The 26,174-nt window shown below is 37.9% G+C and overlaps 1 protein-coding gene across 2 annotated transcripts in view; it reads left to right on the top strand.

Annotated features, from left to right (window-relative positions):
* Positions 1–26,174, top strand: part of USP45 (ubiquitin specific peptidase 45) — an 879,557-nt gene that overhangs the window by 237,766 nt on the left and 615,617 nt on the right. For both annotated transcript variants that reach the window (XM_053710569.1, XM_053710568.1), the window contains exon 8: positions 12,099–12,229. In XM_053710569.1, the coding sequence (XP_053566544.1) occupies positions 12,099–12,229 (131 nt within the window). The remainder of the gene's footprint in view (positions 1–12,098; positions 12,230–26,174) is intronic.

Below are 26,174 nucleotides of genomic sequence, written 5' to 3'. Positions count from 1 at the left end.
CCGAAATGTGTTGCGTAAAAATTGCCTTTAAACATAATAATATAAGGATGATGGACTATAGTGCTAAAAAGAGGGCCTGTAGTACGGAAAAGATTTTCTAATGTAAATATGACATTTCTAAAAGATAGGATAGTCCCTAGTAGGATTATATAAGTGTATGTTAAAAGAAATGGGTTAAATAGGACAGTGTGGTCTATAATTACTATTTGGTAAATAATTAATAAATAATTTATAATTTTATACTACGTTCAATGTAGGTGGTTTGATACAGATCTCGAGGTATCTTTAAAACTATCTATCAGAGTTAACATTTATCAGGTTGTAATTATTTCATAATGAAATTAAGATCTAGTTCACTATTTATACCTGATGGTGCTAATGTCCCAAAACTAAAAATCATCTCTGCTTCTTGTCTCAGTAACTTTTCTTCCATATTTCCTCGCCTGCCATCCTGTTCTATCTTCTTAATACCCCAAAACTTAAAATCATCTATTCTTCCTTGATGTATTTCTGCAAAGTGTCTATATAATGTTGAATATTTTCTATTATGTTCAATCCCCAACAAGTGTTCCCTTATGCGATATCTCAACTTCCTACTGGTTTGACCAAAATATTTCAAATTACAACTACATTGTACAAGATATATTACATTCATATCAGAACATCTTATTATTCCATTTATTTTCAAAAATCTTCCTGATTTATCTGATTTTATACCTTTTAATTTTGTACTAAATTTACATGACTTACATTGCTGGCATAGGAAGAAACCCTCAATCACGTTTCCTTTGAGGTCTTTTACACTACCATTTAGTGAGATTTTTTTTATTTTTATACTCACTGGGAGCTAGCCTATTTTTCATATTTCTCGCCTTTTTATAAATAAATTTGGGGTTCTTCCCAAGTTACTGGGTCTTTTAGGAGTAGATGCCAATGTTTTTTCACTACTTTTTCAAATGCTCTTTGTTGTTTTGAATATGTGGCAATTATAGGTACTTCCAGTGTTTGATTCTTAATTTCCTTCCTATTGCCCTTTTCATTTCTTTTCTAAAGAGTGTTTCTATCTACTTCTTTGATAGTATTAACCGTTTGTTCAATTCTATCTCCATTATATCCCTTTTGCTTGAATCTATCAATTAAAATTTTGGACTGTAGTTCATAATCTGAAAGGTCAGTGCAGTTTTTCTTAACCCTAAGTAATTGACCTTTGGGTATATTCTTTTCCCACATTTTATGATGGCAACTTTTCAAGTCTATATAATTATTGGAGTCAACTTTTTAAAAAAAGTTTTGGTCTTTATCTTTTCCCTAACAATTTCGACTTCAATATCCAAAAAAATAATTTTTGTATTACTAGATTCATGAGTGAAACTTAAACCCAGATTATTGGTGTTAAGATCTATTTTAAATAAATCCAATTATTTGGAATCTCCCCTCAAGATAATAAACAGATCATCTATATAACGCCTATAGAGCACAAGATTCGCACCCCATGGACCATCCCCGAATAAACTCCTTTCGAAGTGGCCCATGAACAGATTTGCATAACTGGGTGCGAATCTTGTGCCCATAGCCGTTCCCTGTATTTGCAAAAAATACTTGTCATCAAATTTGTCATCAAATCTAGTATAAATTTACATTGTATTGTTGGCATATTGGTGACCAATTGTAAATAATACTCCACTGCTGATAAACCTAACTTATGTTTAATATTAATGTATAATGAGCTAACGTCACAGGTGACAAGAATATAGTTGCTCTCCCACTTTACAGTCTCCAAAATATTAAGAAAATGGGTCGAATCTGCTATATTAGAGGGTAATTCTTTGACATAATTCTGCAAAAAATGATCTATGTAATGTGATAAATTGGAGGTTATCAAATCAATACCTGAAATTATTGTACGTCCTGGTGGATTTAATAAATCTTTATGGATTTTTGGTATAAAATAAAATATTGTTGTTCTAAAATTCTTTACAACCAATAAATTAAATTCTGAATCATTAAGAAGTCCACAAGAATGTGCTCCTCCGAGGAGTTCTTGTATTTGTTTAAAATATAGATCTCCATGGTCATTTTTCAGTTTTTTATAAGTATTTGAATCTTCTAATAGACTATGGGCCTCTTCTAGATAGTAGTCTTTGTTCATAATAACTACCCTTCCGCCCTTATCTGCCTGCTTGATCACTAGATCGTCTCTTGTTTGTAAATCTCTTAACACACTTTTTTCTTTCAAAGTTAGATTCCAGTTCATATTCTTATCTTTTGAAAAATCTAATTCAATTTCTTGTTTAACTAGTTTTTCAAATAATTCGATAAAGTTTCCTTTCTCATGACTAGGAAAAAAAGTTTGATTTTTGTTTAAAATCAGTATGTATGTATTTGTCTGGTACTTTAATGTATTGTTTGTCCTGACCTATAGTTTTTATAATTGGATTTTTAAAAAAATACTTATTTAGAGTTAGCTTCCTTATAAATTGGTTAATATTAATTAAGTGCTCAAATATGTTAAACTTTGTAGATGGGGCAAAGGGCAGTCCCTTGCTCAATATATTCTCCTGGTCACTTGTCAGACCGATACCACTTATATTAAAAATGCCTTGTGTCTGATTCTTATTTATTTAGATTGTATTACTAGTGTATGGTTTATCTGCTACAGTCAATTTTCCCTTTCCTCTACCTCTGTTCCCTCTCTTTGTCTCTTTCCTTTTGGAGGGTCGTGTGTGCATTCTCTGCCTAACTCTAAAAATCTTTTGAGGTGCTCGGTTCTTCATTCGTCATATTAGTGTGATCATTTTCTAGTTGTTCGTATCTATTTTGCACTGGAATTCTCCACTCTGTACCCGCTCTATCATTCCTATTTCTATGGTTAGAGTATTTATCAGTCTGATTCATTCTTTTATTATGACAACAACTACTATCTAGAAGAGGCCCATAGACCATATTAGAAGATTCAAATACTTATAAAAAACTGAAAAATGACCCCGGAGATCTATATTTTTAAAAAAAAGAAAAATCCTCGGAGGAGCACATTCTTGTGGACTTCTTAATGATTCAGAATTTAATTTCTTGGTTGTAAAGAATTTTAGAACACCAATTTTTTATTTTATACCAAAAATCCATAAAGATTTATTACATCCACCAGGACGTCCAATAATTTCAGGTATTGATTCGATAACCTCCAATTTATCACATTACATAGATCATTTTTTGCAGAATTATGTCAAAGAATTACCCTTTTTATATAGCAGATTTGACCCATTTGTGGGAGAGCAACTATATTCTTGTCACCTGTGACGTTACCTCATTATACACTAATATTAAACATAAGTTAGGTTTATTAGCAGTGGAGTATTATTTACAATTGGACACCAATAAGCCAACAATACAAAGTAAATTTATACTAGATTGTATAGAGTGTTATTTTGAATAAGAATTATTTCAAATTTGATGACAAGTATTTTTTGCAAATACAGGGAATGGCTATGGGCACAAGATTCACAGCCAGTTATGCAAATCTGTTCATGGGCCACTTCAAAAGGAGTTTATTCGGGGATGGTCCATGGGGTGCGAATCTTGTGCTCCATAGGCGTTATATAGATGATCTGTTTATTATCTGGAGGGGAGATCCCAAATTATTGGATTTATTTATAATAGATCTTAACACCAATAATCTGGTTTAAGTTTCACTCATGAATCTGGTAATACAAAAATTAATTTTTTGGATATTGGAGTCGAAATAGTTAGGGATAAGATAAAGACCAAACTTTTTTTTAAAAAGTTGACTCCAATAATTATATAGACTTGAAACGTTGCCATGATAAAATGTGGAAAAGGAATATACCCAAAGGTCAATTACTAAGGGTTAAGAAAAACTGCACTGACCTTTCAGATTATGAACTACAGTCCAAAATTTTAATTAATAGATTCAAGCAAAAGGGATATAATGGAGATAGAATTGAACAAATGGCTAATACTATCAAAGAAGTAGATAGAAAACAAATGAAAAGGGTAATAGGAAGGAAATTAAGAATCAAACACTGGAAGTACCTATAATTGCCACATATTCAACACAACATAGAGCATTTGAAACAGTAGTGAAAAAACATTGGCCTCTACTCCTAGAAGACCCAGTAATTGGACACACACTTGGGAAGAACCCCAAATTTATTTATAAAAAGGCGAGAAATTTGAAAAATATGCTAGCTCCCAGTGAGTATAAAAAGAAAAATCTCTCACTAAATGGACACCATTTATTAATTAATTACTAATTATTTATTATAGACCACAATGTCCTATTTAACCCATTTCTTTTAACACACACTTATATAATCCTACTAGGGACTATCCTATCTTTAATTAATTTCATATTTACATTAGAAAATCATCCTTATATTATTATGTTTAAATTTTATGCAACATATTTCAGTTTGGAGATTGATAATGTGTATAATATTAAACCTGGTCACTTTGAAAGTAGTCAGCATTATTAAGCTAATATACAAATATCATTATATCAGACTAATATGATTTAAAATATGAATAATATGAAGTATTCTAATAATGTAACAATTGAGAATCCCTCGAATTTGGAACACCACTGAAACCAAGAAGAATGAGCAGAGATCTAGTATTGCCAAGTGAAGGAAGCGTTAATGAATAAACCCTATATAAAGGAGGAGCTGGAAAAGAGGATCATCTTGACAAAGTAGACGTTCCATTTCACAGCTCCATATCGTCTAGACACAAGCATCGGATCCCATAACCACTTCATTTGATATCGCTGGAAGAAGTCGTAAAATTAAGTGGTAGGAGTTTGAAGAAGAGATCAGCTGTTTTTCCTTTTTGAATAAGTGCGCACACTTTATATCTTTGAACCAATTGGGTTTCAGTTACACGCATCATCCACTGACCGTTGAAAGCAATCAGTCTGGCGAGGACGCTGAAGAATCCGTGAGTACTGTGCAGTGTGTACACGAGTTACACCACTTGCATATAGTGTGTTGACTGCAACAATTGTAACACATTCATGAGATATTAACTGTGATCTATTGCATATACAAAGTTATTGTGTATCCACCAACTGTGTATTCACTTACTTCAATTTGATATTCACATTGCTCATTATTGGGGATCTTTAAAAAAAGGACTGCCTAATACAAATGTAAACAAAAAGGGCTGGATATATCAACGCATTCACCTTTGAGAGAGGTTTACACACCCGCCATTTGTACCTTTCACATACGGACAGATTCAGTATTCTCATTTAAGGGATTTGCATCTCAGAGACTCTCGTCTAGATTTAGAGTTTTGTCGGTAAAGATCCGCAGTGCTAACAAGCCTTTTTTTCCCAGCGCACCCTTAAGACAACGCTGGTATTACGAGTTGTCTGAATGGCTGTGTTAGCCTCAGAAAAGGGAGCATTGAGCATAATTTAGCTCCACTTCAACCCTCAATACCAGCGTTGCTTACGGTAGCGGTAAGATGGTAAAACGTGCTCGTGCACGATATCCCCATAGGAAACAATGGGGCTGAGCTGGCTGAAAAAAAAACCCTAACACCTGCAAAAAAGCAGCGTTCAGCTCCTAACGCAGCCCCATTGTTTCCTATGGGGAAACATTCTCTAAGTCTACACCTAACACCCTAACATGAACCCCGAGTCTAAACACCCCTAATCTTACACTTATTAACCCCTAATCTGCTGTCCCTGCTATCGCTGACACCTGCATTTTATTATTAACCCCTAATCTGCCGCTCCGGACACCGCCACAACCTACATTATCCCTATGAACCCCTAATCTGTTGCCCCTAACATCGCCGACACCTATATTATAGTTATTAACCCCTAATCTGCCCCCCCAACGTCGCCACCACCTACCTACACTTATTAACCCCTAATCTGCCGATCGGACATCGCCGCCACTATAATAACTGTATTAACCCCTAAACCGCGACACTTCCACCTCGCAAACACTATAATAAATTTTATTAACCCCTAATTTGCCCTCCCTAAATTTGCTGCCACCTACCTAAATTATTAACCCCTAATCTCCCGCCCCCAACGTCGCCGCTACTATTATAAAGTTATTAACCCCTAAACCTAAGTCTAACCCTAACACCCCCCTAACTTAAATATAATTTAAATTAAACAAAATAAATTTACTATAACTAAATAAATTATTCCAATTTAAAACTAAATACTTACCTATAAAATAAACCCTAATACAGCTACAATATAACTAATAGTTACATTGTAGCTATTTTAGGATTTATATTTATTTTACAGGCAACTTTGTACTTATTTTAACTAGGTACAATAGCTATTAAATAGTTATTAACTATTTAATAGCTACCTAGTTAAAATAATTACAAAATTACCTGTAAAATAAATCCTAACCTAAATTACAAATACACCTAACACTACACTATCAAAAAATTAATTAAATAAATTACCTACAATTAGCTAAAATTAAATACAATTAAATAAACTAAACTATAGTACAAAAAAAACAAACACTAAATTGCAGAAAATAATAAAAAATTACAAGGTTTAAACTAATTACACCTAATCTAAGCCCCCTAATAAAATAAAAAAGCCCCCCTACTCTAAAACTCACCCAAACCCCCTTAAAAAACCCAAACACTAACCCCCTGAAGATCTCCCTACCTTGAGTCGTCTTCACTCAGCCGAGCCGAATTCTTCATCCAAGCGGGGCAGAAGAGGTCCTCCATCCGATTGAAGTATTCATCCAAGCGGGGAAGAAGAGGTCTTCCATCCGATTGATGTGTTCATCCAAGCGGCATCTTCTATCTTCATCCATCCGGAGCGGCAGCATCCTGAAGACCTCCAACGCGGAACATCCATCCTGGCCAACGACTTCCCGACGAATGACGGTTCCTTTAAATGACGTCATCCAAGATGGCGTCCCTCGAATTCCGATTGGCTGATAGGATTCTATCAGCCAATCGGAATTAAGGTAGGAAAATTCTGATTGGCTGATTCCATGTTGTTCCGATCAGCCAATAGAATGCGAGGTCAATCCGATTGGCTGATCTAATCAGCCAATTGGATTGAACTTCAATCTGATTGGCTGATTGAATCAGCCAATCAGAATTTTCCTATCTTAATTCCGATTGGCTGATAGAATCCTATCAGCCAATCGGAATTTGAGGGACACCATCTTGGATGACATCATTTAAAGGAACCGTCATTCGGCGGGAAGTCGTCGGCCAGGATGGATGTTCCACGTCGGAGGTCTTCAGGATGCTGCTGCTCCGCTCCGGATGGATGAAGATAGAAGATGCCGCTTGGATGAACACTTCAATCGGATGGAAGACCTCTTCTGCCCCGCTTGGATGCAGACTTCAATCGGATGGAGGACCTCTTCTGCCCCGCTTGGATGAGGAATTCGGCTCGGCTGAGTGAAGACGACTCAAGGTAGGGAGATCTTCAGGGGGTTAGTGTTAGGTTTTTTTAAGGGGGGTTTGGTGGGTTTTAGAGTAGGGGTATGTGGGTGGTGGGTTGTAATGTTGCGGGGGGTATTGTATTTTTATTTACAGGTAAAAGAGCTGATTACTTTGGGGCAATGCCCCGCAAAAAGCCCTTTTAAGAGCTGGTAAAAGAGCTGATTACTTTGTAATTTAGGATAGGGTAGGGAATTTTATTATTTTGGGGGGCTTTTTTATTTTATTAGGGGGCTTAGATTAGGTGTAATTAGTTTAAACTTCTTGTAATTTTTTATTATTTTCTGTAATTTAGTGTTTGTTTTTTTGTACTATAGTTTAGTTTATTTAATTGTATTTAATTTTAGCTAATTGTAGGTAATTTATTTAATTAATTTATTGATAGTGTAGTGTTAGGTGTATTTGTAACTTAGGTTAGGATTTATTTTACAGGTAATTTTGTATTTATTTCAACTAGGTAGCTATTAAATAGTTAATAACTATTTAATAGCTATTGTACCTAGTTAAAATAAATACAAAGTTGCCTGTAAAATAAATATAAATCCTAAAATAGCTACAATGTAACTATTAGTTATATTGTAGCTATATTAGGGTTTATTTTATAGGTAAGTATTTAGTTTTAAATATGAATAATTTATTTAATTATAGTAAATTTATTTCGTTTTATTTAAATTATATTTAAGTTAGGGGGGGTTAGGTTTAGGGGTTAATAACTTTATTATAGTAGCAACAACGTTGGGGGCGGGAGATTAGGAGTTAATAATTGTAGATAGGTGGCAGCGATGTTAGGGAGGGCAGATTAGGGGTTAATAAAATTGATTATAGTGTTTGCAAGTCGGGAGTGCGGCAGTTTAGGGGTTAATACATTTATTAAAGTGGCGGCGATGTCCAGTCGGCAGATTAGGGGTTAATAAGTGTAGGTAGGTGGCGGCGACGTTGGGGGGGGCAGATTAGAAGTTAACAACTATAATATAGGTGTCAGCGATGTTAGGGGCAGTAGATTAGGGGTTCATAGGGATAATGTAGGTTGCGGTGGTGTCCGGAGTGGCAGATTAGGGGTTAAACATTTTTTTTATAGGGTTTGCGATGTGGGGGGGCCTCGGTTTAGGGGTTCATAGGTAGTTTATGGGTGTTAGTGTACTTTATTGCACTGTAGTTAAGAGCTTTATGTTCCGGCGTTAGCCCATAAAACTCTTAACTACTGACTTTTTTTTGAGGTTGGAGTCTTGTCGGTAGATGCTCTACCGCTCACTTCTTCCAAGACTCGTAATATCAGCGTTAGGCAAATCCCATAGAAAAGATAGGATACGCAATTGACGTAAGGGGATTTGTGGTAGCCTCGAGTCGCGGAAAGAAAGTGAGCGGTAGACCCTTTCTGCCTGACTCTAAATACCAGCGGGCGTTAAAAAGCAGCGTTAGGACCCCTTAACGCTGCTTTTTAACCCTGACGCAGAACTCTAAATCTAGCGTCTATATTTATAGCATAATGTAACTGCTTCTTAATCCATTTAAGGTTTATTGTCAGCATTCATTTTATGGAATTATTCAAATGTATAGATGCAGTTATGTATGAATTGTTGCCTTAACTATTTGGTATTGTTTTTATATTAGGCATTTTAACATATATAGAATATTTGGATACCGGTGTCTTAATTTTTATTTTATATAAATTTTATACTAAGTGCCATTTTATAGCAATTGCTAGATGAATTTTTTTTGTTCATATTTTGCACATTAAATCGATATTCCGTAACCACTGTACGGATTTATCCATCAATTATAAAGGGTCTGATAATATTGATTTATATCCGACAGTGCTATCATCAATAGTATCAGTATCTATCATTTATTACTTGCAACATTATTATTATTATTTGCAACGTAAGTATTACACAGTAGGCCGTGAAGCGCCACCCACGCTCTTACATATTAGATATTCTTTGGTTTTGGATCGCACATTGTTGGGAAATACAATCAGTGGGTTGGCTAGCACTGTGCACTTTTAGTTCAGTTTACACCACCGTTGTCTACTGTGAGCGTTGCTCCCTGGGGGGAAATTTCCAGAACACTGTCTGTGGGAGGGACATTGTTAATGTTCAGCTTCTTCGATAGATTGTCCAGGTCCTGAATTTTTTTTATAGATGGTTTGAGAGCCATTATGAGTAACTATTAGGCTAAATGGAAATCCCCATCGATATCTAATATTATTTTCCTGTAAGGCCTTGGTGATAAATCTCACCTCCTTTCTTCTCTTTATAGTCTGCCGGCAGAGGTCTTTATATTATGGCATTTTTTACACAGTTTTACAGTTATTAAAAATTGTATTTAAAAAAAAAAAACAGAGCAATGCAGCCACTGCAAACATCTAAACCTCCTGCAAGCCCAGCCGGCGCGTAGTTCCATAAGCCCGGCAAGACAGGAAGGGGCTGATTGACAATGTGCAATCAGGGTAACAATACAAGGAAAACTGGTGGGGGACACAATAATCCCCAATATGAGGAGGAGGTAGCCTTGGCAGCCTGGTATCCTTGACAGCACACATGAACTAATTCTCTCTAGCTGTGAAAAACTGTCAAATGCATTGCGAAAAGAGGTGGCCTTCAAGGGCTTAGACATTAGCATATGAGACTATCTAGGTTTAGCTTTCAACTAAGAATACCAAGAGAACAAAGCAAATTTCATTATGAAAGGTAATTGGAAAGTTGTTTAAAATTGTATGCCCTATCGGAATCATGAAAGTTTAAGTTTGACTACTCTATCCCTTTATGATATTAAAATAGGAGAACTAATTTGAAAAGAGCTGCAGGAACAGGATGAAATGCAGTTGTGCCCAGCAGTTTAATGTCCCCTTGAAATACTCTCCATTTGGGGAGTTGGCTTTTAAATGTAATGAACTGTTTCTGCATTCATTACAGTAGAAGCATTCTCCCGGCAATCCCTCTTGGTGTTTGTGGCAGATTGTACGGTATATACCTTTGAACTGTTTTTAACTTAAAGGGACATTAAACATCTCAAGATATTAATATAAATAGTTTAAATAGGTGTAGAAAAACAACTTTGCATTATACTTTTATTACTTTTTTTTTTTCCTTTTCTGTAATTGAATTCTGAATATTGTGGTCTTTTCAATTCATGTTAAACATGGAAGTGCAGCAAAATTCCACACAGTCATTGGTTGCACACTGTAGTAAGCTATTTATAACCATTCCTAATTGGTCTCAGCAGGAAAGGCAAACTAAGTTACAGTATAGCAGCCCCTCTGCTTTATTGAATTTAACTTTACCCTTATTTTTTCAATATTTAAGCAACTAATATCATATATAAAAATACATGTACAAATTGTTTTTAGGCTAATATTTTCTCTGGATACATAATTCAAGCAAATTTATTTAGACCTAGATTACGAGTGGAGGGAAAAATTGCTCTTTTGCGAGTTCCATATTTGTGCTCCACTTAATAATACCAGTGCACGCTGCGTTCACTTCCATAGGCTGCAATGAAAGCCTCATTATCATGCCAGGAGACACGGCAAAGAACCTAGCGCAGAAAAGGGGGTAAGTCGTGCAGCTTTCGGCAGCAAATTATATATAAAGGCATATACATATATATTTAAAGTAAAAACACAGTCCCCACAGACTTTCCAGTGCCATTTTTTTTTCTAACACCCCACATTCTCACTTTAACCCCTTATAATAAGGTGACCAGACGTCCCTGATTTTAGGGGACAGTCCCCGGATTGAGGAGACTGTCCCTGGACAAATTATGTCCCCGGAAATGTCCCCGGGAAGACTGCCAGATCCCCGTGCATGTAAGCGGTACTCGTGGGAAATTGATAGATTTATCTGTTTTAGACACTGATTAGTTGCGTAGTGCCACAGCAGCGGTTCCACTTCCCCTGGATACTTCCCCGCCGGAGCTCACAGCGCAACTGAAGCTATAAGCTTTCGGACCCCTCTCTATATAGATTGTGAGGTGCTGCACAGGGTTGCCAGTCCTGCTTTGCAAGGGCTCAAAGGTGCAAGGTAAATTCTCATTGGTTTTTAGTGTTTAGTGAGTAGCGGAAGCATGATATATATGTGCAGGCACAATGGAGAGGCTGAGCCCTTGTTGGGTAGGTCTAGTATGTTATATTGGAATGTGAAGAAGTACATAATCTTTCTAAGAATTTGATTGGTCAAAAACTATAAAGTAGGGGTATCTTCTGGTGATTGATTTTACTAGTGGCCTATCATAAGGCATTATTACTATAGCGCATATAAGAGATATGTATCTTTGGCTTTGAGTAACGCGTGCGTGTTAAAAACCAAAAGGGTACTGCGTTGCTTGTAGGGGTATGTTATAGTATACATTTGACATTTTTACTCGTTTTTTGGAAAAAAAGGAATTCTGTTCTCTATAATAGTTTTTAAAATATAGCCATATATAGAATCTGTCCATCATTACATTCTCTCCTCCCTCTTCATGTTTCCTCACTTATATAATTCTATTAGTAAAACTTTTATGTAAGCGTTTGCTACAACAGTTGTATATGATGTATAATACCGCAGTAAATAAATAACAAAATGCTTATGCTTAAAATATGTACCAATTTTATCAGTAGAAACTAATGATGTCAAATTCATTTTCTTCTGAAGGATCCTTTGGTAATCAGCCTCTCCACTCCTGGGCCATTGACCTCGGCAGTATTTCTGTTCTTGCACAGTATGAAAGAAGGTGAAAAGGAACCGCTTTCTCCCAAAGTGCTGTTTAACCAGCTATGCCAGAAGTAAGGAAATATTGTACACTCTTTTAAATTATTATCTGACTTACTACATATGACAAGAGTGTAAACTGATAAATAATCTAAATTTAATGGTCTTTTAATTTTTCTCTACAAAGATTAATTGATTGCAGAGAAATCTAAGTCCGTTTTCTTTGCATTAACTAGAGTTGCAAGCTATTGGAGTAGGGTTGACATATTGCTGCTTTAAAGTGATGGTAAAGTTTCCAATTGGTATAATCAGATACGGAATGGGAACAATATTTTAGATGGACTTTAATTCGTCCTTTGTAATGAAGATACGCTGTACCCTAGTTTTTAATATAGCAATGAAATTCTAATACCCCACGCTCCGGCTGTTTTTTTTTGTGAGCTAATGTTTGAACTGATCTCCAATTGGCACTCTAGCCATACGACACTCACACAATTTTCTTTGTGGCTAGAGCACTGATTGAAGAGCAGTTAAAACCATCAGCCCACCCAAAATTGTTTTGAAGTGGGTGGCCTGAGCGTGGGGTATTAGAATTTCATTGCTATATTAAAAACTAGGGTACAGCGTATCTTCATTAGAATGGATTAACCCCTTAATGACCGAGGACGTGCAGGGTACGTCCTCAAAAAAAAGGCAGTTAACGCCTGAGGACGTACCCTGCACGTCCTCGGTGTGGAAAGCAGCTGGAAGCGATCCTGATCGCTTCCAGCTGCTTTCCGGTTATTGCAGTGATGCCTCGATATGGAGGCATCCTGCAATAACCTTACATGGCCATCCGATGCAGAGAGAGCCACTCTGTGGCCCTCTCTGCACCGGACATCGGTGGCCGGTATCGTTGGTGGGTGGGAGCCGACTTGGGAGGCGGGTGGGCGGCCATCGGTGTGCTGTTTAAGGTGGAGGGGGGCGGGATCGGGGGCGGAGCTGACGGGGGCGCGCGTGGGCGCACGCACGTGCACGGGGGGCGGCGGGCGGGCGCGTGCACGGGGCGGGAGCGGGTGGGAGCCGCTATACTACAGAAATGTTTAAATACACATGTGGGGCAAAAGGACACTAAAATATAAATCAACTAATAATCAAAGTGATTTTGGAGTGGTGGAGGGTTGGTCTTGGGTGGGGGGAGAAGCTACACTACAGAAAAAGGGATTTTTTCTAAAAAAAAACCAACACTTTTTTCTTAACTGGGTACTGGCAGACAGCTGCCAGTACCCAAGATGGCGCCTATTAAGGCAGAGGGCGAGGGTTAGACAGCTGTTTGGTGGGGATCAGTGAGGTTGGGGGCTAAGGGGGAATCCTACACAGCAGCATATGTAAATATGCTAAAAAAAAACAAACTAAAAAGCCCAAATATACCTTTAATTTTAGTACTGGCAGAGTTTCTGCCAGTACTTAAGATGGCGGGGACAATTGTGGGGTGGGGGAGGGAAGAGAGCTGTTTGGGAGGGATCAGGGGGTCTGATGTTTCAGGTGGGAGGCTGAGCTCTACACTAAAGCTAAAATTAACCCTGCAAGCTCTCTACAAGCTACCTAATTAACCCCTTCACTGCTGGGCATAATTCACATGTTGTGCGCAGTGGCATTTTGCGGCCTTCTAATTACCAAAAAGCAACACCAAAGCCATATATGTCTGCTATTTCTGAACAAAGGGGATCCCAGAGAAGATTTTTCAACCATTTATGCCATAATTGCACAAGCTGTTTGTAAATAATTTCAGTGAGAAACCAAAAGTTTGTGAAAAAATTTGTGAAAAAGTGAACGTTTTTTTGTATTTGATCGCATTTGGCGGTGAAATGGTGGCATGAAATATACCAAAATGGGCCTAGATCAATACTTTGGGATGTCTACTAAAAAAATTATATACATGTCAATTGATATTCAGGGATTCCTGAAAGAAATCAGTGTCCCAATGTAACTAGCGCTAATTTTGAAAAAAAAAATGGTTTGGAAATAGCAAAGTGCTACTTATATTTATGGCCCTATAACTTGCAAAAAAAGCAAAGAACAAGTAAACATTGGGTATTTCTAAACTCTGGACAAAATTTAGAAACTTTTTAGCATGGGTGTTTTTTGGTGGTTGTAGATGTGCAACAGATTTTGGGGGTCAAAGTTAGAAAAAGTGTGTTTTTTTCCATTTTTTTCCTCATATTTTATAATTTTTTTATAGTAAATTATAAGATATGATGAAAATAATGGTATCTTTAGAAAGTCCATTTAATGACGAGAAAAACGGTATATAATATGTGGGGGTACAGTAAATGAGTAAGAGGAAAATTACAGCTAAACGCAAACACCGCAGAAATGTAAAAATAGCCTTGGTCCCAAACGGACAGAAAATTGAAAAGTGCTGTGGTCATTAAGGGGTTAATTAAAGTCCATCTATAATATTGTTCCCATTCCGTATCTGATTATACAAATTGGAAACTTTACCATAACTTTAAAGGAGGACACTTAAAGGGACAGTCTACACCATAATTGTTACTGTTTAAAAAGATAGATAATCCCTTTATTACCCTTTCCCCAGTTTTGCATAACCAACACAGTTATATTAAAAAATGTTTTACCTTTGGGATTACCGTGTATCTAAGCTTCTGCAGACTGCCCCCTTTTCTCAGCACTTTTGACAGACATGCAGTTTAGCCAATTAGTGCAGATTCCTAAATAACTCCATGGGAGTGAGCACATCTATATGACACACATGAACTAGTACTGTCTAACTGTGAAAAACTTTCAAAGTGTTCTGAACTAAGAGGTGGTTTTCAACGGTTTAGAAATCAGTTTGAGCCTACCTAGGTTTAGCTTTTAAAAAATACCACCTAGGAAACAAAGCAAATCTGATGATAAAAGTAAATTGGAAAGTTGTTTAAAATTGCATGTCCTATCTGAATCATGAAAGTTTAATTTTAACTAGACTGTCCCTTTAATGAAAAACACTTCAGTGGCTTTTTAAAGAAATGCTTTGTATAATGTTCCATTAGAACAATTCCACACTTGACTCTGACCTTTCTTTCACTCCTCACATTCAGTCCTTGGCTAAATCCTGCCGCTTCCACCTTAAAAACATCTCTAAAATTAGACATTTCCTTACACAAGACACAACTAAGATTTTAACCCACTCTCTCATCCTTTCCCGCCTCAATTACTGCAACTCTGTCCTCTCTGCCGCCTAGCTCCTTTACAATCCATAATGAATGCCTCTGCCAGGCTCATCTTCCTTGCACGTCTCTCTTCATCTGCTGCACCTCTCTGCCAATCCCTTCACTGGCTTCCTCTTGCCTCCAGGATTAAACACAAAATTCTCACTCTGACATATAAAGCCCTCAACTGCACTGCTCCCCCCTATATCTCAGGCCTTGTTTCCAGATACTCTCCCTCCCATCCCCTTAGCTCTGCTCATGACCACCTACTCTCCTCCTCTCTTGTTACCTCCTCACACTCCATCTTACAGAACTTCTCCAGACTGGCTCCCATCTTGTGGAACTCTCTGCCTCGTTCCACAAGATTCTCCCCTAGTTTTGAAATCTTCAAGCGCTCCCTAAAGATTCTACTGTTCAGGGATGCATACAACCTACAATAACCTTTCTAACCATTTCCTCTCCTCCATTGCTATCCCCTTAAACCCCTTTAGCATGTAAGCCTAAGAGACATGCTGTTTGTAGATCACCTTCTTTAGAGCTGACTACAACAGTGCGACTCTTGGCAGGGCCCTCTACCGGTCTGATCCCTATAAATGTTTCCTTATATTCCTCCTATGTTTATAGCGCTGCAGAATCTGTTGGCTCTCTACAAATAACCAATAATAATAATTAGAAGAACCCTGACAGGTGTATTTTTATATGTATTCTCTTTTAAAGCGGCAATATGGCAATACTATTATTACTAAAATACTAAATATAATAACTAATTCAACATGCTATGATTTCACAGTAAAGTCAACATTAAACTTTCACGATTCAGAGTATGACATTTTAAAAATCTTCTCAATTTACTTATATTATCTAATTCGTTTTGTTAGCTTGCTATCATTTGTTGAACAGCATACATAGGTAATCTCATGAGTAGCAATACACTACTGCATTTCTGCTCCTTCAACAAAGAATTCCAAGAGAATTAAGCTAATTTGTTTATAGAAGTAAATTGGAAAGTTGTTTAAAATTGTACGCGCTGTCTGAATCACAAAATAAACATTTTGGGTTTTCTTGTCTCTTTAATCTGCATGTGAACACGTCTAACATTTGCATCTTATATTAAATGAGAATGATCATTCTAGCAATGATAACTTTTAACAGAAGAATTTTTCATATGCTTGTATAATGTAGACATTCTTCTAATGGTACTTGAAATACTCTACTGTGCCTTTCAGGCACTGCTTTAAGTCATATGTTAAAAAAGACCTTCCAATATCATGGGGTTATGTTATTTAAGATTGTAATATTGAATGCTGTAGTTATAGCTTTTTATGACCTTCTTTGTGATCTCAAACCTAATTTTTCAGGAATGATCCTTGTCTAACCAATACTTTATTCCTCTAGCACATTTAACCTGTGACTTTCTAAATGCTCTTCCCAAATCTGTGTTGTTGTTCCTGTAACATGTGCACTTTCTTCTGCCCTATTTAAACATGCTACTATTCTTTTAAAATATACTTCTCCCTTCATGCATCATATAGATAGGCAGATGAAAAGAGCCTTTTAATAAAGGCTAACGGTCCTACTTGTAGGCCAGCAATGTCTACTTTTCTCTTGTAAGATGTATTGAGTCCACGGATTCATCCTTACTTGTGGGATATTCTCCTCCCCTACAGGAAGTGGCAGAGAGAGCACCCACAGCAGAGCTGCCTATATAGCTCCCCCTTAGCTCCACCCCCCAGTCATTCTCTCTGACTGCTTAACTGCTACAAGGGCAAAGAGGAGTGTGGTGACAAAAATGTTAGGTTTTTATTTTCTCAAGCAAAAGTTTGTTATTTTTTAATGGTACCGGTGTGTACTATTTACTCTCTGGCAGAAAAGGGATGAAGATTTCTGCAAGGAGGATGATGATCTTAGCATTTTGTAACTAAGATCCACTGCTGTTCTCACAAGGACTGAAGAGTACAGGAAAACTTCAGTTGGGGGAACAGTTTGCAGGCTAAACTGCATTAAGGTATGTTCAGTCTATTTTTTCCTAAACAGACTGTGTTATTTCTAGAAAAGGCTGGCAATATCCCCATGAGGGAAGGGTAAGCTGTATTCAGACACTTGGATAGGAATTTCAGCTTGCATGAAGGGCTCATTAGTTACTGGTGACACTGTTTGGTAAAAACGTTTTTGTTTATTCAGTGAATGATGCAATTATAAAGTTTTTTTGAAGGGACTAAAGGGGTCATTGTGGCTTGTTTTTGAGTTTTCTAACCCACATGGTTAATTTAGAGACACTCTAGTGTTTGTCTGTTAGGCCTCAAAACATTGAGTGAGGTGGAAGGGCCTATTTCCGTGCCTCAGTTGTGCAGTTTCTCTTCCTCTGAGACTTCTAACTGCTTCTCCAGAGGTTCCTGCCGTGTTTGAGGGCTGTAAAAGAAGTTTTTTCCCCCACAAATTGTTCTGAAGGGCAGGTAGAAGCCACAGCAGAACTGTGGCAAAGTGCTGAAAGTCTTTTTTACTGGTTTTGATGTTTTTTCAATCCGGTTTTGCCATTAAGGGGTTAATTGTTTATTTGCATAGCTGTGCAAAGTTACTAAGGCTATATGATACTACTGTAAAAATTTATTTATGTTTACTGCTTTTTTACACTGTTTTGTAGAATTTGTGCAGCTTTTTTTCTCTTAAAGGCACAGTACCGTTTTATTTCTAAGTATTATTTACTTTGATTACAGTGTTTTCCAAGCTTGCTTGTTACATTACTATCCTGTTTAACATGTCTGACACCAAGGAAAATCCTTGTTCAATATGTTTGGAAGCCATTGTGGTACCCCCTCTTAGAATGTGTCCCAATTGTACTGATATGTCCATAAACTATAAAGAACATATATTAGCACTTAAAAATAGAGCAATAGATGATTCTCAGTCAGAAGTAAATGAGGGTTTAGCATCTAGCTCTCCCCAAGTGTCATAACCAGTAACGCCCGCACAAGTGACGCCAAGTACCTCTAGTGCATCAAATTCATTTATTTTACAAGACATGGCCACAGTTATGAATACAACCCTCACAGAGGTTTTTTCCTGACTGCCTGGTTTTCAAGGAAAGCGGGACAGCTCTGGGTTAAGGAAAAATGCTGAGCAGTCTGACGCTTTAGTAGCCGTATCTGATATGCCCTCACAATGCTCTGAGGTAGGGGTGAGGGATTTGTTATCTGAGGGAGAAATTTCTGATTCAGGAAAGACGCTTCCTCAGACAGATTCTGATATGACGGCCTTTAAGTTTAAGCTTGAACACCTCCGCTTATTGCTCAGGGAGGTATTAGCGGCTCTAGATGATTGTGACCCTATAGTGGTCCCAGAGAAATTGTGTAAAATGGATAAATACTTAGAGGTTCCTGTTTACACTGATGTTTTTTTCCAGTCCCTAAGAGGATTGTGAATATTATTGCTAAGGAGTGGGATAGACCAGGTATTCCGTTCATTCCCCCTCCTGTTTTTAAGAAAATGTTTCCCATATCTGACGCCATGCGGGACTCGTGGCAGACAGTTCCTAAGGTGGAGGGAGCTATATCTACTCTGTCTAAGCGTACAACTATACCTATTGAAGTCAGTTGTGCTTTCAAAGATCCTGTGGATAAAAAATTAGAGGGTCTCCTGAAGAAAATTTTTGTTCATCAAGGATTTCTTCTTCAACCTATTGCGTGCATTGTTCCTGCAACTACTGCAGCTGCTTTCTGGTTTGAGGCTCTTCAGATGGAGACTCCATTAGAAGAAATTTTGGACAGAATTAAGGCCCTTAAATTGGCTAATTCTTTTATTACATATGCCGCTTTTCAACTGGCTAAATTAGCGGCATGGCTTAAATCCTGGTCTGCTGATGTGTCATCTAAAACTAAACTTTTGAACATCCTTTCAAAGCAAAGACCCTAATTGGGCCTGAACTGAAAGAGATTATTTCAGACATCACTGGAGGGAAAGGTCATGCCCTCCCTCAGGATAGATCAAATAAGATGAGGACCAAACAAAATAATTTACGTTCCTTTTGGAATTTCAAGAGTGGTCCCGCTTCAGCTTCCTCTGCTGCAAAGCAAGAGGGGAATTTTGCCCAATCCAAGTCAGTCTGGAAACCTAACCTGGCTTGGAACAAGGGTAAACAGGCCAAGAAGCCTGCAGCTGCCTCTAAGACAGCATGAAGGGGTAGCCCCCGATCCAGGACCGGATCTAGTAGGGGGCAGACTCTCTCTCTTCAGTCAGGCTTGGGCAAGAGATGTTCATGATCCCTGGGTTTTAGAAATTGTGTCCCAGGGATATTTTCTGGAATTCAAGGGCTTTTTTCCAAGGGGGACTTTTCACATTTCTCGATTGTCTATAAACAGACAAAGAGAGAGGCGTTCTTACGCTGTGTAGAAGACCTACATACCATGGGGGTGATCCGCCCAGTCCCAAAAGAGGAACAGGGGCTAGGTTTTTACTCAAACCTGTATGTGGTTTCCAAAAAAGAGGGAACTTTCAGATCAATCTTGGATCTCAACATTCTAAACAAGTTCCTCGAAGTTCCATCATTCAAGATGGAGACTATTCGGTCTATTCTACCTCTGATCCAGGGGGATCAATATATGACCACTGTGGACTTAAATGATGCGTATCTACACATCCCTATTCACAGAATTTTCACAAGGGTGCTACGGTCCCTTCTGGCGGTTCTACGACCACGGGGCATAGCAGTGGCACCTTATCTAGATGACATCTTATTTCAGGCGTCAACTTTCCAGCTTTCCAAGTCTCACACGGACATTGTGTTGGCTTTTCTGAGATCTCACGGGTGGACGGTGAACATAAAAAAGAGTTCTCTCTTCCCTCTTATAAGAGTTTCCTTCCTAGGGACTCTGATAGACTCGGTAGAAATGAAAATATTTCTGATGGCGGTCAGAAAATCAAAGCTCTTAACCACTTGCAGAGCTATTCATTCCATTCCTCAGCCATCAGTGGCTCAGTATATGGAGGTAATCGGACTCATTGTAGCGGCAATGGACATAGTTCCTTTTGCCCGCCTACACCTCAGACTACTACATCTATGCATGCTCAAACAATGGAATGGGGATTATGCAGATTTGTCTCCTCAACTGCATCTGGACCAGGAGACCAGAGATTCTCTTCTCTGGTGGTTGTCTCAGGACCACCTGTCTCAGGGAATGTGTTTCCGCAGGCCAGAGTGGCTCATTGTAATGACAGATACCAGCCTGCTAGGCTGGGATGCAGTCTGGAACTCCCTGAAAGCACAGGGCTTATGGTCTCGGGAGGAATCTCTTCTCCCGATAAATATTCTAGAACTGAGAGCGATATTCAATGCGCTTCAGGCGTGGCCTCAGCTTGCTGTGGCCAAATTCATCAGGTTTCAGTCGGTCAACATCATGACTGTAGCTTATATCAATCATCAAGGAGGAACAAGGAGTTCTCTAGCGATGATGGAGGTAACCAAAATAATCCGATGGGCAGAGGATCACTCTTGCCATGTCTCAGCAATCCACATCCCAGGAGTAGAGAACTGGGAGGCGGATTTCCTAAGTTGTTAGACTTTTCATCTGGGGGAGTGGGAACTCCATCCGGAGGTATTTGCCCAGCTGATTCAGCTATGGGGCACACCAGAATTGGATCTGATGGCGTCCCGTCAGAATGCCAAACTTGCTTGTTACGGGTCCAGGTCCCGGGATCCCAAGGCGGTACTGATAGATGCTCTAGCAGTGCCTTGGTCCTTCAATCTGGCCTATGTGTTTCCTCTCCTTCTACGTCTGGTTGCCAGAATAAAGCAGGAGAGAGCTTCAGTGATTCTGATAGCACCTGCGTGGCCACGCAGGACTTGGTATGCAGACCTAGTGGACATGTCCTCGGTTCTACCATGGACTCTGCCAATGAGGCAGGACTTTCTAATCCAAGGTCTGTTCACGCATCCAAATCTAATTTCTCTGCGTCTGACTGCTTGGAGATCGAACGCCTGATTCTATCAAAGCGTGGTTTCTCTGAGACGGTCATTGATACCCTGATTCAGGCTAGAATGCCTGTCACCAGGAAGATCTATCATAAGATTTGGCGCAAATATCTTTATTGGTGTGAATCCAAAGGTTACTCGTGGAGTAAGATTAGGATTCCTAGAATATTGTTTGGAGGTTTGGAGAAGGGATTATCAGCTAGTTCCTTATAAGGACAAATATCTGCTTTGTCTATTCTTCTACACAAACGTCTGGCAGATGTCCCAGACTTTCAAGCATTTAGTCAGGCTTTGGTCAGAATCAAGCCTGTATTTAAACCTTTTGCTCCGCCATGGAGCCTAAATTTAGTTCTTAAAGTTCTTGAAGGGGTTCCGTTTGAACCTATGCATCCCATGGATATTAAGCTTCTATCTTGGAAAGTTTTGTTTTTAGTAGCTATCTCTTCGGCTCGAAGAGTTTCTGAGCTATATGCTTTACAGTGTGATTCCCCTTATCTTATTTTCCATGCAGATAAGGTGGTTTTGCGTACCAAACCTGGGTTTCTTCCTAAGGTTGTTTCTTATAAGAATATCAATCAAGAGATTGTTGTTCCTTCACTGTGTCCTAATCCTTCTTCAAAGAAGGAACGTCTGTTGCACAATCTGGATGTGGTTCGTGCTTTAAAGTTCTACTTACAAGCAACTTTCCGTCAAACATCTTCATTGTTTGTTGTTTATTCTGGTAAGCAGAGAGGTCAGAAGGCTACGGCTACCTCTCTTTCCTTTTGGATGAAAAGCATCATCCGTTTGGCTTATGAGACTGCTGGCCAACAGTCTCCTGAAAGAATTACTGCTCATTCTACTAGAGCTGTGGCTTCCACATGGCTTTTAAAAATGAGGCTTCTGTTAACCAAATTTGTAATGCGGCGACTTGGTCTTCGTTTCATACTTTTTCCAAATTTTCCAAATTTGATACTTTTGCTTCTACGGAGGCTATTTTTGGGAGAAAGGTTCTGCAAGCAGTGGTGCCTTCCGTTTATGGTCCCTGTCTTGTCCCTCCCTTCATTCGTGTCCTAAAGCTTTGGTATTGGTATCTCACAAGTAAGGATTAATCCGTGGACTCGATACATCCTACAAGAGAAAACATAATTTATGCTTACCTGATAAATTTATTTCTCTTGTGATGTATCGAGTCCACGGCCCGCCCTGTTTATTAAGACAGGCATATATATTTTTATTTTTAAACTTTCAGTCACCACTGCACCCTATAGTTTATCCTTTTTCTTCCTAGCCTTCGGTCGAATGACTGGGGGGTGGAGCTAAGGGGGGAGCTATATAGGCAGCTCTGCTGTGGGTGCTCTCTCTGCCACTTCCTGTAGGGGAGGAGAATATCCCACAAGTAAGGATGAATCCGTGGACTCGATACCTCACAAGAGAAATAAATTTATCAGGTAAGCATAAATTATGTTTTTTTTTGGCCAGATTATTACATATTTTGCTTACATTTCTTCTACAATGCCTGGTTATTGTAACAAGTTTTGTATGAGCTAGCCCTTTTCCACACAATGTGATGCTGCATTAGATTGGCAAGGTAGCCTTCTGTGTGGACTGTATAGCTTTATTGCCGCAAACATAGGAAGCTGATTATGATCTTCAGCATTTCTTAAAATAGTTTGTTTGAATCCATAAATTGTATTTGTAATTGAGGATATTGCAGGTAAAAAATCTTCTGTTTTTGTTTAGAGAGAAAAAGTGCAGACCATAAAAATGATGACTTATCTGATATGATATTTCTGTTGTTGTGGGGATCTTATGATTGGTCTTATAGTCCTCTTTCACCTCTATGTCTCCTAGGAATTGCAGGGATTGTGCTTCATAGGCTTGGTATATTCATAGCCATTTAGTATTATTTGGAAGCTACTAAAGATATAACAAAATGTACTTTTTTCCTTCCTTTTTGTTCTGGTGTGAAACAGACAGCTTCCCAAGTATCATCCAATTATGATTTCTTCTGCAGTGCTTTGGGCATATGAGCTAAGGAAGAAGTCGCTACCTTGAGCTCATTTTAATAGGGTTATGGCTTTACAATGAGCTAGGTATAATGATGCTCCATAGGAAAATTGTACAAAGCAGCCACTTGGTTGTCCTTGTCTCTATTCTCCAAACACGGCTAATTGGTTTAGGTTTTTGTAAGCAGCTTTTGGGCAGATTGCATTACACACTGCACTTCCCAAAACCTAAAGATATCTTTGTTCCACACCTTTTCATGTGGGTAAGTTTATTACTGAACACACAGTACGTAAATATAATTAAAAATATAAGACAAAACAAGATTTATACTTTACAATAAATTAAATTCTTCATAATCTGAAGTCTCATTAATGTGGCTCCTGACTCAACACTTTTTGTGCCTTACATTTGTTTTGGTACAATCCTGTCTTTCCTTTCACTCTACATACTCTCCAAATAGGTCCTATATTGCTAATATATGAAGCAGGAAGGGAAGCAGTATATACACTGTGACAGTGTTTGAAGCTCAAGAAACAATGTAACCAACCAATACCTGAATAAATATATAATATATATATATATATATAATAAAATATGAGTTTTGTTTTAAAGATGCCACCAAACCAATACTTTAATTATATCTTGTTTTTTTTTAAACTCATGTAAACATGGTAAAGATAATTACATTTCTGCATTTTGATTTCTGCAACAATACAATTGATCCAATGATGCTAATCCTATTTGAAAATGCTTGGGTTTCTCTTCTCTTCCATGTGCTACAATGATTATTTATTTTAAAACTTTGAAAATGTGACTTTAGAGAAATATGTTCATTTTTTTTCCTGTCCCCAGAAGGAGCAACATTAGAAATGTCTACTGAATTAGCAAAGCAGCTAGTTATGGAAAACATTTTACACAGCTTGCTTACTGAGTTCATTCAGCTTGTAAGACCTATTTTATTCTTTCAGCAGGACTGGGCAGAAGATGGCTAATAACTTAATCACCAAGCTAATTATGTGCTCTGCTGGCTCACAGATGTGGTTCATGCTAGGGAAGGGGGACGTTTTGTTCTCTTAAGAGCTTCTTTTCCAAGCAATAGTGCTTTATTGGTGCTTGTTTCATTTAGGTCAAGTGAGACACTGGAAATAGCTCATGTTAAACATGAGAATTGCTAATAAATGGTGCTCTCCTGGTGCGCTTCCCTCAAAACATTTAGGGGTTAATTGAAATTGTTCTTCTGTTACCAACTCTTTATGTTAATATGTATTATGAAACATAATTGATGGATGGAAGCAACTTAATTGTGTGTCATTGGTGAAAGTTATGCTTGATCTAGGTCTGCTTGTTAAATGGAAGCTGAGACCTCAAATTAAATCTTAGCAAATTAATTTTTAGCTAAAATAATTTAATAAGAAAACACAGAAAATAAACTGACTGTTGTAATTTTTCTTTTATGTTTCAAATAGAGCATATCATTTTAAACAAATTTCCATTTCACTTCTAATTATTTGTAATTAACTTTGTTCTGTTGGTGTTCTTTGTTGAAAAGCATACCTAGGTAGACTCACCAGCAGCAATGCACTACTGGGAGCTAGCTGTTGATTGGTGGATGCACATATGTGCCTCATCACCAAATGTTTTCATTTAGCTCCCAGTAGTGCATTGCTACTCCTTCAACAAAGGATATCAAGACTATGAAAGAACATTTGATAATAGAAGTAAACTGGAAAGTTGTTTAAAATTGTATGCTTTATGTGAATTTTGAAAGAAATTGGGTTTTATATCCCTTTAATGGAAAAAACACACATTTAGGGGAAAAATACCTAGATTTTAGCAGAGGCTTACATGGGAATTATACCATCTTGCCAACAAATATCTCAACCCCAAAAGAGTTCTTGTACCAGAAACAAATCCAGGTTGGCTCTGTTCAGCTGAAATTGTCAGCACACTGAGCACACAGCCATTTCTGCTAGAAGCTTTTGCATGAATGGCTACTATTTTGTAATTCTATTCGTCTAAGTCTTTCATTCTCTTTATGTATTATTTTAACACGTTGTTTATATAAGCAATTCCAAACTTTAGATAAAGATTTATTTTTATTCACAAATAAATAGCCTTATGGAGACAATGTCTTTGTTTATTTGTAAAATAGCTATTATCTAGCTGGGAAAGACATAGGCAAATATTTCTGCATCATAAGCAAATGTCTTGGTGTCAATAGTTATTATGCCATAAAACTTGCATTAAACAAATTGTTTTAAGCTTCTAATGTAAAAGTTCTGCCCCTTTTGTAAATATGTTTTGGGTTTTTTGCTGACTAATAGAACTGTTAAGCATCTATCTTTTGTGTAATAAATCATCTCCTATACATTTTGAATGAATGAGAAATCGATTAAGGTTAATTTAACATAACCATCATTAAACTATACTGATTCCTTGTCTTTCTTTGTGTATATTGTGTAGAAACTGTTTGTACATGCTCAAAAGATGTGTTTTGTTTTTTTTCTACATTTGCTCCCCCCTCTGCAGTATGTTGTGAATGCTGTCTTGTTGTGTATTTCTGTAATTAGCACAAGTCTCAAGTTGCACACCATGTCCCTCCGTTGCCAGTGCTGAGCAGACCGTCATGAGATGGCACAGTTACAGTGCCCTTACCACTGCGGGCTGCAGTCCCCACCAGGGGAGCAGGAGGTTTCATTACTTCCGCCTGCTAACACTGGGCGCGTGCTAACCACAAACTGCCAGCCTGTTGGATTTTGTTTCCTATTTTTAAAGCTGTTCATGTTTCACGTTAACTCTTGGAGTGCCACGCACTTTAATTGAATAGAAGTGGTTCTCTGGGTCAAGCATGTTAAATGAATGTGCAGCACTTTA

The sequence above is a fragment of the Bombina bombina genome, chromosome 4 (assembly GCF_027579735.1).
Source record: "Bombina bombina isolate aBomBom1 chromosome 4, aBomBom1.pri, whole genome shotgun sequence".
NCBI classification, from domain to species: Eukaryota; Metazoa; Chordata; class Amphibia; order Anura; family Bombinatoridae; genus Bombina; species Bombina bombina.
The sequence above is the reverse complement of the archived record's forward strand: the minus strand, read 5'-3'. Positions and strand labels throughout refer to the sequence as shown.